General features: G+C 49.2%; 1 protein-coding gene across 1 annotated transcript; it reads right to left on the reverse strand.

Annotated features, from left to right (window-relative positions):
- Positions 1–6,464: 6,464 nt before the first annotated feature.
- ARL5C (ADP ribosylation factor like GTPase 5C) lies at positions 6,465–16,501 on the reverse strand. The gene is given in 8 exon segments (XM_025363458.1): positions 6,465–6,583; positions 6,586–6,607; positions 7,133–7,216; positions 8,411–8,543; positions 15,445–15,465; positions 15,467–15,503; positions 16,075–16,124; positions 16,395–16,501. Coding segments are annotated over 8 exon segments (573 nt in total).

A 16,501-nucleotide genomic window follows, 5' to 3' on the forward strand; every position in this document is an offset into this window, starting at 1 on the left:
ACCACGCCTTACGGTTCTCATTAGAATAAATTTCTACGGAATAGGGGTGTGGCCTTCACTTTCCTTTAAAGTTTTAATCTGTGGGTTGCGTCCGGATACCTATTGAAAACAACACAAAATACAGTGGGAATGGCTAGAACTCCTAAGTTCTTCCTCCACAGTCACGCTTTCGGAAAAACAACTAGATTAAGGAATCTTGGGTCCTCTATATCGGTGCCTAGACTCTCCCCCAGATGTCCACTGACTGGCTTGAGAAAAGGACTGTCCCCAGCATCGTCCCAGGTCTAGGGATGTACAGATTAACAGACTCTCCACCTTGTCTCCTGGGCTTTTCCAGCCCCAGAGTCGCTCCTCCCCTTCTCTCAAACCAAAAGCCAGTTTGAGGAACAGACAGAGGAGAAGGCAGAAATAAGAGGTGAACAGTTTTCAATAGCATTTATTACAGACTTATAAAAATCCTAATACAGTATATATTTTTTTAAAATCCTGGCTGGGCGCGGTGGTTCACGCGTGTAATCCCAGCACTTTGGGAGGCCGTGGCGGGCGGCTCACGAGGTGAGGAGATCGAGACCATCCTGGCCAACATGGTGAAACCCCATCTCTACTAAAAATACAAAAAATTAGCAGGTCGTGGTGGTGCGCGCTTGTAGTCCCAGCTACTCGGGAGGCCGAGGAAGGAGAATCGCTTGAACCCAGGAGGCGGAGGTTGCAGTGAGCCGAGATCGCGCCACTACTGCACTCCAGCCTTGGCGGCAGAGTGAGACTCCAAAAAAAAAAAAAAAAAAAAAATCGTTGCACAAAGACAAAATAAGCAGCCCCTGTAGGAATCCGGTATATTTGGGAGGAGTGGGATTCACATTGGAAGGACACTAGAAGTGAAGGGGATGCTGTGGAGTGGCTTAAAGTCCAAGAACTGTGGTCAGAGTCAGCATCTCAGAGGGAATGGAAAGACGAGGAGTGGAATCTCTGCAGTGCAAAGGGCTGTCCCTATCTGGGACGTCCTGTCCTCCTGCATTTCCCCTTACGGTTTTTGCCTCTACCCTCTTCCCCTTGAGCCCACCTTCTCCACCTTTCTAGAATCTCCTGTGCCCAAAGGGAATGTGACAAAAATGGCTGAGGGGCCAAAAAGCCTGAGGGTGGGGGTGGGTTTGAGGAAATGAAAACCAATTCCAGGGGTGTCTTTTTTTTTTTTTTTTTTTTTTGAGACAGAGTCTCGCTCTGTCGCCCAGGCTGGAGTGCAGTGGCGCAATCTCAGCTCACTGCAACCTCCGCCTCCCGGGTTCAAAGGATTCTCCTGTCTCAGCCTTCCTAGTAGCTAGGATTACAGACTCCTGCCACTACGTCTGGCTACTTTTTGTGTTTTGTTTTGTTTGAGATGGTGTCTCGCTCTGTCACCCAGGCTGGAGTGCAGGGCCACAATCTCGGCTCACTGCAACCTCCACCTCCCGGGTTCAAGCAATTCTTCTGCCTCAGCCACCCGAGTAGCTAGGACTACAGGCGTGCACCACCACCAAGCTAATTTTTATGTTTTTAGTAGAGACGGGATTTCACCGTGTTAGCCAGGCTGGTCTCCAACTCCTGATCTCAAGTAATCCTCCCGCCTCAGCCACCCAAAGTGCTGGGATTACAGGCATGAGCCACCGTGCCCAGCCTCAGGGGTCTCTTAATCTGCCCCCTAACACACACATTATTCCTACGGAGAGGTTGAGGGCTGAGGAGAGGGAGAGGGTTCCACTCCCTAATTCTGCAACATATCCAACATTTCCCTGACATCTCCAAGAAGGATGCCTGTGGCCATGGTGAGGGGGAGCTTATTCCGATGTGCTGTCTGCAGGAATCCAAGGTATGCAGTCCAATTCTCAGCAACGGGTTGGGAGAATGGTGTCAATCTCACTGTCCATAGCAGCCACTGCTCCCACCAGAGAATCATAAAAAAGTAATAAATAGCCACTTGATTTTCCACCCATGTTGACCATGAAAAACCCCAAAGTTTCTGATTGGCCTCAGACTGGAACATCAGTTAGCAAGGGCCTGAGATTGCATCCACTGGAGTGCAGCAGGCAGCCTGCAGGGAGGGAGGAACAGGAGGGGTCAGCCTATCCCAAGAGAATGATGGCCTTCAAGTCCCCAGCCCTTTCCCAAAGCAGACTGGGTGCAGGAAGCAAAGTTACATCCAATCATTCAATTAACAGAGACAAACTGACTTGAGTACCTGCTGTGCATCAGGTACTGTGCAAGGCTCTGGAGTCACTGGTGAAAAGGCAGACATGCCCCTGAGGCTTACTGTCTGATGGAAGAGATAGATACTAAATAAATGGTCAGACACATAATTCTATAATTACATGCAGTGATAAAGGAAATATACAGAGGCCTCTGGATGCCTGAGAGTCGGGGAGGGCTTCTCTGAGGAAGGAGCCTGGAGACTCACCTTGCTCGGCCCCTTAGCTGTGTCTTTGGCCAAGGATTCTTCACGGTGATGTGTGCCAGAAAGAGGTTCCCTACGCGAGTTCCCCCATTAGACTGTAAACAACTCCCGCGCATGGGTGGAGCCTTGGTCATCTCTGTATCATCCTCAGCCTCGGTCTGGCACCACACAGGGAACACAGAGGGTACTTAGAAAATGCTGATTGGGCCAGGCGCAATGGCTCACGCCTGGAATCCCAGCACTTTGGGAGGCGGAGGCGGGTGGATCACCTGAGGCCGGGAATTCGAGACCAGCCTGACCAACAGGGAGAAACTCCGTCTCTACTAGAAACACAAAAATCAGCTGGGCATGGTGGCGCATGCTACTTGGGAGGCTGAGGCAAGAGAATCGCTTGAACCCAGGAGACGGAGGTTGCAGTGAGCCGAGATCATGCTATTGCACTCCAGCCTGGGAAACAGGAGTGAAACTCCACACAATCAATCAATCAATCAATAAAGTGGCCTGGCGCAGTGGCTCACACCTGTAATCCCAGCACTTTGGGAGGCCGAGGCAGGCAGATCACGAGGTCAGGAGATCAAGACCATCCTGGATAACACGGTGAAACTCCGTCTCTACTAAAAATACAAAAAAAAAAAAAAAAAAAAAATTAGCCGGGCATGGTGGCAGGCGCCTGTAATCACAGCTACTCAGGAGGCTGAGGCAGGAGAACGGCGTGAACCCAGGAGGCGGAGCTTGCAGTGAGCCGAGATCGAGCCACTGCACTGTAGCCTGGCAGCCTGGGTGACAGAGCGAGACGCTGTCTCAAAAAAAAAAAAAGAATGCTGGCTGGGCGCGGTGGCTCACGCCTGTAATCCCAGCACTTTGGGAGGCCGAGGCGGGCGGATCACGAGGTCAGGAGATCGAGACCATCCTCCTGGCTAACACGGTGAAACCCCGTTTCTACTAAAAATACAAGAAATTAGCCGGGCGTGATCGCGGGCGCCTGTAGTCCCAGCTACTCGGGAGGCTGAGGCAGGAGAATGGCCTGAGCCCAGGAGGCGGAGCTTGCAGTGAGCCGAGATCGCGCCACTGCACTCCAGCCTGGGCGACAAAGCGAGACCCCGTCTCAAAAAAAAAGAATGCTGATCAAACTGACTGTGGGTTGTGGAAGAGGGTTCTCCTGACCCAGGGGGTGACAAGGACACTGCCAGTAACGTGTGGTCCCTTGCCTAAAGTCTCCCCTTCTTCAGTAAAACACACCTGGGCCAGGCATGGTAGCTCATTCCTGTAATTCCAACACTTTGGGAGGCTGAGGCAGGGGGATCGTTTGAACCCAGGTGTTTGAGACCAGCCATGGGCAACGTGGCAAAACTCTCTCTCTACAAAAATACAAAAATTAGCAGGGCATGGTGGTGTGCGCCTGTAGTCCTAACTAGGGAGGCTGAGGTAGGAGGATCGCTTGAGCCCAAGAAGTTGAAGCTGCAGTGAGCCATGTTTGCACAACTGTACTCCAGCCTGGGGGGGCGACAGAGTGAGACCCTGCCTCGAAAAAAAAAAGAGATACCTGTGTACCCAGCCTGCCGTGATTCCGCTTGACAAGGAAGAGGAAAGGGAAACTTTCCAGGCCTGATGTAAGGCCCTTTCTACCTGGCCCAGCTCCTTCAAATCCTCCAGGTGATTACTCAGTAGCTATCTGCTCAGTGTCCCTTGTCAGGTAACTTGCCTAAAATTGCAGCATTCCCTCCACACACTTCCAATCTCCCTTTTCTTTTCTTTGTTTTTGTATTTGGAAATGGGGGTCTGGATATGTTGCCCAGGCTGGACTTCAGCTCCTGGCCCCAAGCCATCCTCCTGCCTCAGACTCTCCAGTAACTAGAACTACAGGCATGAACCACCATGCTGGCCTAATCTGTGTTTCTTACTCTTTATTCACCTTATCATTTACCACTTTTTTTTTTTTTTAGACAGGATCTTGCTCTGTCACCCAGACTGGAGTGCAGCAACATGGTCAGAGCTCACTGCAGCCTGAAACTCCTGGGCTCGAGTGATTTTCCTGCCTCAACCTCATGAGTAGCTAGGAATACAGGTGTGTGCCACCACACCCAGCTTTTTTTTTTTTTTTTTGTAAAGACAGAGTCTTGCCGGGCGCGGTGGCTCACGCCTGTAATCCCAGCACTTTGGGAGGCCGAGGCGGGCGGATCACAAGGTCAGGAGATCGAGATCACAGTGAAACCCCGTCTCTATTAAAAATACAAAAAATTAGCCGGGCACGGTGGCGGGTGCCTGTAGTCCCAGCTACTCAGGAGGCTGAGGCAGGAGAATGGCGTGAACCCGAGAAGCGGAGCTTGCAGCGAGCCGAGATCGTGCCACTGCACTCCAGCCTGGGCGACAGAGCGAGACTCCGTCTCAAAAAAAAAAAAAAAAAAAGACAGAGTCTTGCTCTGTTGCCAAGGCTTTTCTCAAACTCCTTGCTCAAGTCATTTATCACTTTCTTTTTTTTTTTTTAGATGGAGTTTCACTCTTGTTGCCCAGGCTGGAGTGCAACGGTACGATCTCGGCTCACTGCAACATCTGCCTCTGGGGTTGAAGCGATTCTCCTGCCTCAGCCTCCTGAGTACCTGGGATTACAGGCATGCTCCACGACACCCAGCTAATTTTTGTACTTGTAGTAGAGACGGAGTTTCTCCATGTTGGTCAGGCTGGTCTCAAACTCCCGACCTCGGGTGATCTGCCCACCTCGGCCTCCCAAAATGCTGGGATTACAGGCATGAGCCACCGCGCCCAGCCATCATTTTCTAACTGACTATATATCTTTCCTGTTCACCATCTGCCTCCCCTACTGGAAAGTAAGCTCCATGAGGGCAGGGATTTTTGTCTGTTTTGCTCACTGCTGTTTCTCCAGTGCCTAGAACAGTACCCTGCACAAAGGAGGTGCTCAAGAAAGATTTGTGGACTGAATGGTGTCATTTACTCTACAGAAACTCTGGGAGGTATAATGAACCTCCTACTTACAGATAAGAAACTAAGCAGGGCATGGTGGCTCACGCCTGTAATCTCAGCACTTTGGGAGGCCGAGGTGGGTGGATAATGAGGTCAGGAGTTCAAGACCATCCTGGCTAAGATGGTGAAACCCTGTCTCTACTAAAAATACAAAAAAATTAGCCGGGCGTAGTAGCAGGCGCCTGTAGTCCCAGCTACTTGGGAGGCCGAGCCAGAAGATTGGCATGAACCCAGGAGGCAGAGCTTGCAGTGAGCCGAGATCACGCCACTGCACTCCAGCCTGGGCAACAGAGCAAGACTCCGTCTCAAAAAAAAAAAAAAAAACCTGAAGGTCAGAGCGAGTCAATGATTTCTGCCTGGAAGGCTTGTTCCCCAGGTCTCCCTGTGGCTGTCTCCTTCTCTTCATTCAGGTCTCAACTCAAAAGTTACCTCTTAGGAGAGGCCAGAACTGAATCAGACCTATCCCTCTCCCCTCCATCTCTGGTATCCAGTGGGATTCTGCACATCACTTCTCAGCACCTCAGATTATGGCGGCCAAGCATGGTGGCTCATGCCTGTAATCCCAACACTTTGGGAGGTCGAGGCCGGTGGATCACCCGCGGTCAAGAGTTCAAGACCAGCCTGGCCAACATGGTGAAGCCCCATCTTTACTAAAAATATAAAAATTAGCCAGGCGTGGTGGCGGGTGCCTGTAATCCCAGCTACTCAGGAGGCTGAGGCAGGAGAATCGCTTGAACGTGGGAGGCGGAAGTTGCGATGAGCTGAGGCCGCACTCCAGCCTGGGCTACAAGAGCAAAACTCTGCCTCAAAAAAAAAAAAAGATTATTGCGTTTAGGTGGTGGAGTGCTACCTCTCTCTCCACTAGAACAAGCCCCTGAGAGCAGGGATGGTGTCTGCTCGTGGCTTACCCACCACATCTCACCTGTGGGGAGATGCCCAATTGGCTTGGCCCAGGAGCCAACTGTGAGCCAGATTCTCACAGGAGAGAGGCAGAAGAAGGGTTCTGATGGTCAGGCATCCATTGGTTCAGCCAGGCCTGGAGATCCAGGTGGGGCAGCCACTAACCCTTCTCCGGTGAGGGTACAGGAGCACAGTGGCCTTTGCTGGTCCTGAGAGGAAGGAAATGGGAGATCTCCACCGTCCTCACAAAGTCCTTCACGTCCTGCTTATTGGCAAAATCAGGACTGAAGCATCCCGCAGAGCCTGTGGATAGAGGAGCCCAGCCCCAGTCAGCCTGCTAGGGCCCAGCCTTCCTTCCTACTGCCTCACAGGTGCTCTCTGGCTCCCTCTTCCGCTGTCCCAGCAACAGAGGCCCATGCCTGGATGAGGCAGAGATGGGGGCCCTGCCACAATGGTAGCAACCACATCAAATGACACCAGCAGCTCATGGAAAGCCTCTTTATGACAATCCCATAGGTGGGAATTCATGATCCTCCTCATTTTATACTTGGGGAAACTGAGGATTAGAGAGGTGAAATCACTTGTACAAAGGCCCACAGTGAATGAAAAATGGAGTTCGAACTTGAACCAGCAACTCTGGCTTCTATAGTCAATTGCACTGAGGGTACTGATGCCCTTCATCAGGCACAAACCAGCCCTCCTCATGCTGCTGGTATGGAGACTCTCAGAAACTGGGACACCAGGAATTAATCTCAGAGAGGCTAAGTGACCAGCCTGAGGACACACAGTTAGTACCACTGGGTCCTCTCCCAACTGTAGGGGGCTTACCTCATGGGCCAGCATTTTATATAGCTCCTCTGAAGCAGTCAGCAGCCGATCCCGGTCCGTGCTGTGAATCACAAGGATGACGAACTGGCAGGCTTTCTCTATGGTAAACATGTTTTGCCCCATCTCTGCACTGCCCAGACACCAGGCTCAGATAAATGAAACCATGCAGCCTCAAGTTTTCACCACCCTGCTTCCATTATAATTGTCTTTGGCAGCTGGGATTACAGGCACGTGCCACCACACCTGGCTAATTTTTGTATTTTTAGTAGCGATGCGGTTTCGCCATGTTGGCCAGGATGGTCTCAAACTCCTGACCTCAGGTCACCTTCCTGCCTCGGCCTCCCAGAGTGCTAGGATTACAGGCGTGAGTCACCACACCTGGCCTGTAATTGTCTTTTCTATCCAGACATGGAAACAGCACACCTCTGGCTGTGTGGCAGAGGCTGAGGCTGTGCTACATAAGCACTTGGTGTTCGTGACTCCATTTAGGCCTCATCACAACCCTGTGGACTTGGTACTGTTAGTATCCCCATTTTACAAATGAAGAGACTGAGGCTTCGTGAGGCTACGTATCTTGCTCTTGACCACACAGCTGGTGAGTAGCAGTGCTGGAAATGGAACCCAACTCTGTCTCAGTCCAGGAATTAAACCACTGAATTCTACTCCTGCTGGAGTAAGAAGGTAAGGCCCTATAGACAAGGGGCCTACCCCATCCAGTGCATCAAACAAAGCTGCCAGCAGCTGCCAGGGAGTATTCAAACAGGTTAACAGGCAGGCACTGCACTGTGTTGAGTATCTGACATATATACATTACATATTGGTTTGTTATTTAATTTTCACAACTACTCAGGGAGATCATTATATATATGTATATATATAACTTTTGTTTTTTTGAGGCAGAATCTTGCTCTGTCACCCAGGCTGGAGTTTCAATGGCGCAATCTCGGCTGACTGCAACCTCTGCCTCCCAGGTTCAAGCAATTCTCCTGTCTCAGCCTCCCAAGTAGCTGGGATTACAGGCGCCTGCCACCACGCCCGGCTAATGTTTGTATTTTCAGTAGAGGTGGAGTTTCACCATGTTGGCCAGGCTGGTTTCGAACTTATGACCTCAGGTGATCCACTCGCCTCTGACTCCCAAAGTGCTGGGATTAGAGGCGTGAGCCACAGCAACCCGCCGATTATTATAATCTCTATTTCACAAGTTGAGGAACCAAGGCTCAGAGAGGTTACATGACTGTCTGATATCATGCTGCCTTGGAGCCCTGGTGCCCTCCTCACCTAGGTGTTGGTGATAAAACTCAGAGCCTCCTGCCCCACTATGTCCCACATGAGGAAGTGGGTCTTCTGCAAAATGATCTCCTCCATGTTGCTGCCAGTGGTGGAACACGTATGGACCACCTCATTGGTCAAGCTGGGGAGGTAGGAGAGGGCACCAAGAGCTCAGTCCAGCCTACTGCCAACTCTGGCCCCCAAATGCTCTACTCCCAAAGCAGGCTGAATCTAACTCAGAACAAGTCCACCCAGGTTCACCAAGCACCTGCTGGGAGCCAGACCCTGTGCTGGGCCCTGGGGAATGAAGACAGGAGTGAGACCAAGCCTTGTCCTGGCTTGGACCCCAGAGATGGGAAACATCTTCAAGCAGGCTCCTCAAACTTTATATCTTTTTTTCTTTTTATAGAAATGGGGTCCCACTGTGTTGCCCAGGCTAATCATGAACTCCTGGCCTTGGGCTCCTGTCAGGAGATCCTCCTGCCTTGGCCTCCCAAAGTGCTGGGATTACAGGCATGAGCCACAGAGCCCAGCCTCCTCAAACTTTAACATGCAGTTGAATCACCTGAGAGTTTTGTCAAAATGCAGGTTCTGACCCAATGAGTCTGGGCTGGGGCCCAGGGTTTCTTTCTTTCTTTTCTTTCTTTTCTTTCTTTCTTTCTTTCCTTATTTTTTTTTTTCTTTTTGAGACAGAGTCTCACTCTGTCGCCCATTCTGGAGTGTAGGCACAATCACGCCTCCCAGGTTCAAGCAATTCTTCCGCGTCAGTCTCCAGAGTGGTTGGGATCACAGGCGCACGCCCCTACGCCCAGCTAATTTTTGTATTTTTGTAGAAATGGGGTTTCGCCATGTTGGCTGGGCTAGTCTCGAACTCCTGACCTCAAGTGATCTGCCCACCTCGGCCTTCCAAAGTGCTGGGATTACAGGTGTAAGCCACCGCATCCGACCACGGTTTTGCATTATTTCTTTCCTTCTTCTTTTTCTTTTTTTTTTTTTTTTTTTTTGAGACGGAGTCTCGCTCTGTCGCCCAGGCTGGAGTGCAGTGGCACGATCTCCGCTCACTGCAAGCTCCGCCTCCTGAGTTCACGCCGTTCTCCTGCCTCAGCCTCCCGAGTAGCTGGGACTACAGGCGCCCGCTACCTTGCCCGGCTAGTTTTTTGTATTTTTTTTTTTTTTAGTAGAGACGGAGTTTCACCGTGTTAGCCAGGATGGTCTCGATCTCCTGACCTCGTGATCCGCCCGTCTCGGCCTCCCAAAGTGCTGGGATTACAGGCTTGAGCCACCGCGCCCGGCTCTTTTCTTTTTTCTGTTTTTTGAGATGGCGTCTCGTTCAGCTGCCCAGGCTGGAGTACGGTGGTGCAGTGGTACGATCTCAGCTCACTGCAACCACTGTCTGCCGGGTTCAAGTGATTCTCCTGTCTCAGCCTCCCAAGTAGCTGGGATTACAGGCACCTGCCGTCATACCTGGCTAATTTTTGTATTTTAGTAGATACAGGGTTTCACCATGTTGGCCAGGCTGGTCTTGAACTCGTGACCTCATGTGACCCGCCCGCCTCGGCCTCCCAAAGTGTTAAGATTATAGGCGGGAGCCACAGCACCTGGCATGTTTTTCTTGAAACCAGGAATTTTATTTGAAAATTAAGCTTTGAGGTCATAGTACTAAATAGCCGGGGCCTATAATTTACTTGACAAAAATTGTTTTTTATACATTTGTCAGTTTCTAATTGGTTAGTTGGAAAATGCCAGAAAACTGTTATTTCTGTTCATTTATTATGCTGTATGGAATCTCTCATACTGAGGGGGTGTACTTTATTAGTACAAGGATTAATCACTAATAGTCCCTTCTCTCGTAATTCTTGCACTCTGTGGGATCCAGTGATCCATCCATCCAAAGAGAAGAAGCGGTGGCTGGAGGGATACTGAGTTCCCTCTCCTCTTTGCTACACACTAGAAGTAGGGTCAGGCAAGCCCTGCATGCTTCCTCCTTCCCTCTCCCTTCCCTGCCCCTTGTGGAGGGTCATCATGAAACAGTTACATGCAGGTGCTATAAAAATCCTGATGTGCTCTTAGGTCCAGATAGTGATCTTGAATGTCATAAATATAAGAATATTCTTATTGCACTGTTTTTCCTCAGTTGAGCGGGTTTTGATTATAACAAAACAAATGCCCTGCTTTGGAAACACTTGGTAATGACTGTTATTTAAAAGGAGTAGGAATAGTAGGAAGTTAGCTTCTCATTGTTGACCTTTGCAAAGGTTTGTAACTTCGTGATGCTTCCTTAGACTTTGGGGCATACAGGCTGACTGAATTTTAGATAGACCCGATTGACAGTCATTTTTGCTTGAGTCTTTTAGAAAATCTTTTTAGTATTGTTAAAATGGTTTCTTGCCTTAATAAAATATACAGAATATATAATTTAACATGTATTTGGCTTTGATAGCACCTCAGGCTCTTGCCCATCAATTATTGTTTTAGTGATGTATAGGTGTAACTGTTGCAAAAGGAAGGTGGTCACACACCACATAGCTGCCATGACTTAAAAAAAAAAAAAAAAAAAAACCTGTGCTGTGAGCTTGCTTACTTCTCTATTGTATGTTGGCAAGGCTAGATAAAACATCAGACTACTAGAGTATAATTCGACATATATCACCAAAACTTAGTTTCTTCAGCATTCTAAAATTGTTTAGGGGTGGACCGTGTTTACCTCCCACTGAAAGTGGAGAATTTTTCTGGTGCTTCATGGTGAATCCTTGGCTTTTCCGACCGTTGTTTCCTCTGCCCACCTCACAGGAGGCTGCTACGTGTGTTCTCACATTTACTCCTTGAAGAGCAGTCAATAAAGGGTACATTGATAACTTGCACAATCATGAGTAATTCAGTTCGAGTAGCTACGTTTATCCTGTCTCGGGAACTGACTGTCACTGTGGGCTTTTCTCCTCCTTCTGGCCTTTGTTTTCCCCAGTGTGTGTGTGTGTGTGTGTGTGTGTGTGTATGTGTGCATGTGTGTGGTGGTGGTGGTGTTTGTTTTCACGCGGTGGTTTTGGGGGTTGGGTTTTTGTTTGTTTGTTTGTTTTTGCTATTCCAAATAAACATTCATCTCACCTGCTTTCATAATATATTCAGTAATTTTTCTGAATTGCTGTGAAAATGTGAATTTTATCTAAAACTGATTTTTAAGGTATGGTCTTTCGACTAGTAGTAGCATCTATATTGCCTGGGAGCTTTTTAGAAATTCATGAATGCTTGGCTCTGCCCCGGATTTGCTGAACCAGAAACTCTGGGGTAGGGACAGCAATCTGAGTTTTAACAAATCTTCCAGGTTATTTGGATGCACCATCAGTTTTGAGAACCACTCATCTAGAAGATCCATGAATTTACATCATTTTGAAGAAATGCTGAAACTTTCTTTCTGTGTGCTTTGGTGCACATCATATCTTCTTTTTAGTCTTAAATTTATATCAAAAGAATTAGGAAATATGACGGTTTGTTACAGCTTCTTGTTTTGCTACTATTGTGTACATTTATAAAAGTTACTACGGAAAAAATTTTATGTTTGGTGTCAGATGTTTGTCCATGTGACATTTGAATGAGGAACTGCAATTCCTTTGGGCAGATAAAAATGTCAGCGTACTTTATTTGTCTAACAGGAATTCTCTTCTTGTAGATGTAATATAGTTCTGTAGACTTAGAAATCAAATATTTACCATATACAGACATTTTCCTTCATTTGCTTGCCTTAGGAAAAAAGTGGAAGAGCAGATAAGATGATGATAAAGAATATGTCTTTAGGCCGGATATGATGGCTTATGCCTGTAATCGCAGCACTTTGGGAGGCTGAGGTGGGCACATCACCTAAGGTCAGGAGTTGAAGACCAGCCTGGCCAACATGGTCAAACCCTGTCTCTACTAAAAATACAAAAAAACTAGCCAGGCGTGTTAGCGGGCACCTGTAATCCCATCTACTTGGGAGACTGAGGCAGGAGAATTGCTTGAACCAAGAGGTGGAGGTTGTAGTGAGCCAAGAACGCGCCATTGCACTCCTGCCTGGGCAACGAGAGTGAAACTCCGTCTTAAAAAAAAGATACATATATATATACACACACACAATTATATATATAAATTAATGTATATAAATATTAAAGATATATATCTTTAATAGAAAATGTCAAATTGACATGTAAATATGTGTGACGACAAACTGGGAGTTTCCTACATTATTTGTCTGAGCCCATTATCTGGAGCTTCAGCTATGCATTTTGTATAACAGAGAGCACACTTTTGTCAAAACAGGTGTGTACAAGCAGTAATGTGAGGAGCACAGACCTGCAGGTTCAAACTCACATGGGTATTGTAGAGTATTTTTAACCTTCAGTGAAACACAATGACATCTGTTAGATATCATACAAACTGGTAGCTTAAGGTAGTTCACAATTCAGCATTAAATCACCAAATTCCTTTTGATGATGCCATATCTTTGCAAAGCTGGGATTTTGGCCATTGCTGTGAAATAAAAGCAGTACTGTATGAAAATCAGTGTGAAACGGGCCAGGTACGGTGGCTCACGCCCATAATCCCACCACTTTGGGAGGCTGAGGCAGGCAGATTGCTTGAGCCCAGGAGTTCAGGTCCAGCCTTGGCAAAACCCTGTCTCTACAAAAAATAGCCAGGTGTGGTTGCACTCACCTGTAGTCCCAGCTACTCAGGAGGATGAGCTGGGAGTATCACCTGAGCCGGGAAGGTCAAGGCTCCAGTCAGTCGTATTTGCGCCACTGCACTCCAGCCTGGGTGACAGGCTGTCTCAAAAAAACAAACAAAAAAGAATGTGATACAGGAAATGAGAGTGGCAGTGTCCCATCTGATTCTAAGATTTGAGAAGTGGTGGAGTGCCCAGAAGCTCTGAAGCTGTTAGGACGTAAATATTACTTCAACTGAACAGAGCTATTGGGCATTTTTTTGGCCTCAGCCATGCCATAAAAAAATGACTGAGATTTTAAGGGAGCCATGACCTGAGAACATTTGAGGAATCTCTGATGTGGGTTACTTTTTTTGGTAGATTGCAGTTTGGACTATGAGTATGATTTAAAAAAAAGAAAAAAAAAAAGCTGTATAAGAAAATGAGAGGCCAAAGGCCAGTGATTTACAGGCAGCCTGGTGGAGTAGAAGTGGTGTGTGCTGCTTCTACATGGTCTCTAGGGCCATATATTCTAGTTTGAGTTCTAGTTCTTTGACTACATCACTGTGGCTAAGCAATGAAGTTTCCTTTTTTTTTTTTTTACTTTTTTTTTTTTTTTTTTTTAGTAGAGACGGGATTTCACCAGGTTAGCCAGGATGGTCTCGATCTCCTGACCTCGGGTGATCCACCCGCCTCGGTCTCTCAAAATGTTAGGATTACAGGCGTGAGTCACCGTGCCCAGCCCTTTTTTTAAATTTTATTTATTTTTTAATTTTCATTTTTAGTAGAGACGAGGTTTCACCATGTTGGCCAGGCTGCTCTTGAACTCCTGATCTCAGGTGATCCGCCTGCTTTTGCCTCCCAAAGTGCTGGGATTACAGGCGTGAGCCACCGCGCCCGGCCCCCTTTTTTTCTTGAGATATAGTCTCTGTCGCCCAGGCTGGAGTGCAGTGGCGCAATCTCAGCTCACTGCAACCTCCACCTCCTGGGTTCAAGCGATTCTCCTACCTCAGCCTCCCAGAGTAGCTGGGATTACAGGCGCGTGCCACTATGCCCAGCTAATTTTTTTTTTTTTTTTTTTTTTTTGAGATGGAGTATGGCTCCCATTGCACAGTCTGGAGTGCAGTGATGTGATCTCGGCTCACTGCAACCTCCACCTCCCGGGTTCAAGTGATTCTCCTTCCTCAGCCTCCAGAGTAGCTGTGATTACAGGCATGTGCCACCACGTCCGACTAATTTTTTTTTTTTTAGTAGAGACAGGGTTTCACCATGTTGCCAGGCTGGTCTCGAACTCCTGTCCTCGGGTGATCCACCCGCCTCGGTCTCTCAAAATGTTAGGATTACAGGCGTGAGTCACCGTGCCCAGCCCTTTTTTTAAATTTTATTTATTTTTTAATTTTCATTTTTAGTAGAGACGAGGTTTCACCATGTTGGCCAGGCTGCTCTTGAACTCCTGATCTCAGGTGATCTGCCCGCCTCGGCCTCCCAAAGTGCTGTGATTACAGGTGTGAGCGACCCCGCCCAGCCACGGTTTTGCATTTCTGATAAGCTTTCAGGTGATGCCTATGTGACTGGTCTGTAGACCACACTTTGAGAAGCAAAAGTTTAGAAAAATAGACACAGTGAGGGACATCAGAGAGGTGCTTTGTTTAAAGTGACATAGAAAACATACACATGCTTTTATATGTAAATAATGTTTCTGAAAAGTTACCGCAAAGTTACAATAGGAGGAAAACTAGGAGCTAGAGGCGAGAAGGAAACTTACTTTTCACTGTGTATTCCTCCATTGTTTGAAATTTTCCTTCATGCTTTTTAAAAATAATTTACATGTATTACTTTTTCATGGAAAAGCTTATCCTAGGTAAAGTACTTTGGAGGCTTAAAATGGGAGAGGTGCCATCCAGAGAGCGAATATCGGGGAAAGCTGCGATCGGTATTTACTCAGCCCCACCCATATGTGCCAGGCTTCTAGACCAGGAGCTACAGAGACTCAGTGAGCCTTTGGGTTTGAAGAAGGGAAAGAAAGTTAACTGACAGAGGGAACAGGGGTGAGAAAGGGGCGACCTGCCGCTAGAGGGAGCGAGGACCAGGAAGGCAGGTTGGGACACTTGGCAGGCCTGGAGCTGGGTTTGGCAGGGGCCCCGGGAAGATGGAGGAAAGCAGTGGGAGCTAGGGTTGCTCGTACGGTGCAGGATTTGAATGCCAGGCCGAGGAGCCGCAGTACTAGGAAGGTCCAAGCAGCGTTCTCAATCACTCCTCCGGGTACAGAGGAGCCCTGTAACCCAGGGAAGAGCTCTAGTGATTGGTCCCCATGCCTGTCAGTCTGGTGGGAGGCCCAGCCCTCTACCCTCACCGCCCGAAAGTCACTTACAACTGGTAGAGAATGGTGCTCTCCCGCATTGTCCAGTCCCATGATGATAACCTTCTGCTCTGGAAGCATCCGAGGAAGGGCAGCGTCAGGGCCAAACCCGATGGCCAAGGGACTGTGTGCCCCCACCAGACCTCCCAGGAAGGAGATAGCGCTCCTCGCATGCTAGGGACCTCTGCCCACCTTAGCGTGTCTGCTTCCTACCCAGCCCTGACACCTGCCCCACTCCGGGACGGTGGAAAAGACAGCTGAGCCCCCACCTCCCTTCACATTCTAGAAGAGTCTGAAAGGCCCGGGGCGCCTCTGGGCTTGCCGCGAGACGGTGTCTGGAGAAAGAGCCGAACGCGAAGTCACAGTCGCAGGAAACCCGCAGCAGCCCCCCATCCCCGCCGCTGGCGCCGTTTAGCGGGAGAAAGGAGGCTTGCCCAGCCCTGCGTCCCGGGGCGCACCAAAGCGCGAGGATCCAAGAGGAGCAGGCAGGGACGGGGGCAGGGGAGGCCGCGCGGCAGTCGAGGAGCGCCCATATACGACCCTCGGAGCCCGAGGTCCCCAGTGCGTCTGACCCCAGATCAGAGGAGTCCCAGAAGAGAGCGAGATCAAAGCGCTCGCTTGGATGCCCTGTGCGCCCCTTACCCTGGTTCCCGAAGATGCTCATTAACTTGGCGATCAGCTGTCCTATGGCACTTCCCGGGCCGGACAGGTGCAGGAGGGCTCAGCGGCCTCAGGAGCGGAGCCGGCCCTGGTGCTCGGAGCTCCGCTCCCCGGGGGAGGGTCTGGCAGGCTTTGCCTATGAAGTTAGGGAAGCCCCACGCGTCACCAACCTGACCTGGGAACCCTCTGGGACGCTGGCCCTTCGCGGGCGCTATGGACACCCCAGTGACTAAGAGCTGCCTGTCCAGGGCCCGAGAGGTGCAAGGAATATGGGAGTTTCAAGCTCCAGTTCTCCCCCTCGCCCTGCGAAAACTCCACAGTTATCCGGGTGGGATGCACCACCGCAAATCAGCGGAGACTCGCACTGCGCCCGGAACCGGATCCCAGCTCTCCCTTCTCTGAGTGCCAT

The sequence above is a fragment of the Theropithecus gelada genome, chromosome 16 (genome assembly GCF_003255815.1).
Source record: "Theropithecus gelada isolate Dixy chromosome 16, Tgel_1.0, whole genome shotgun sequence".
Lineage (NCBI taxonomy): Eukaryota > Metazoa > Chordata > Mammalia > Primates > Cercopithecidae > Theropithecus > Theropithecus gelada.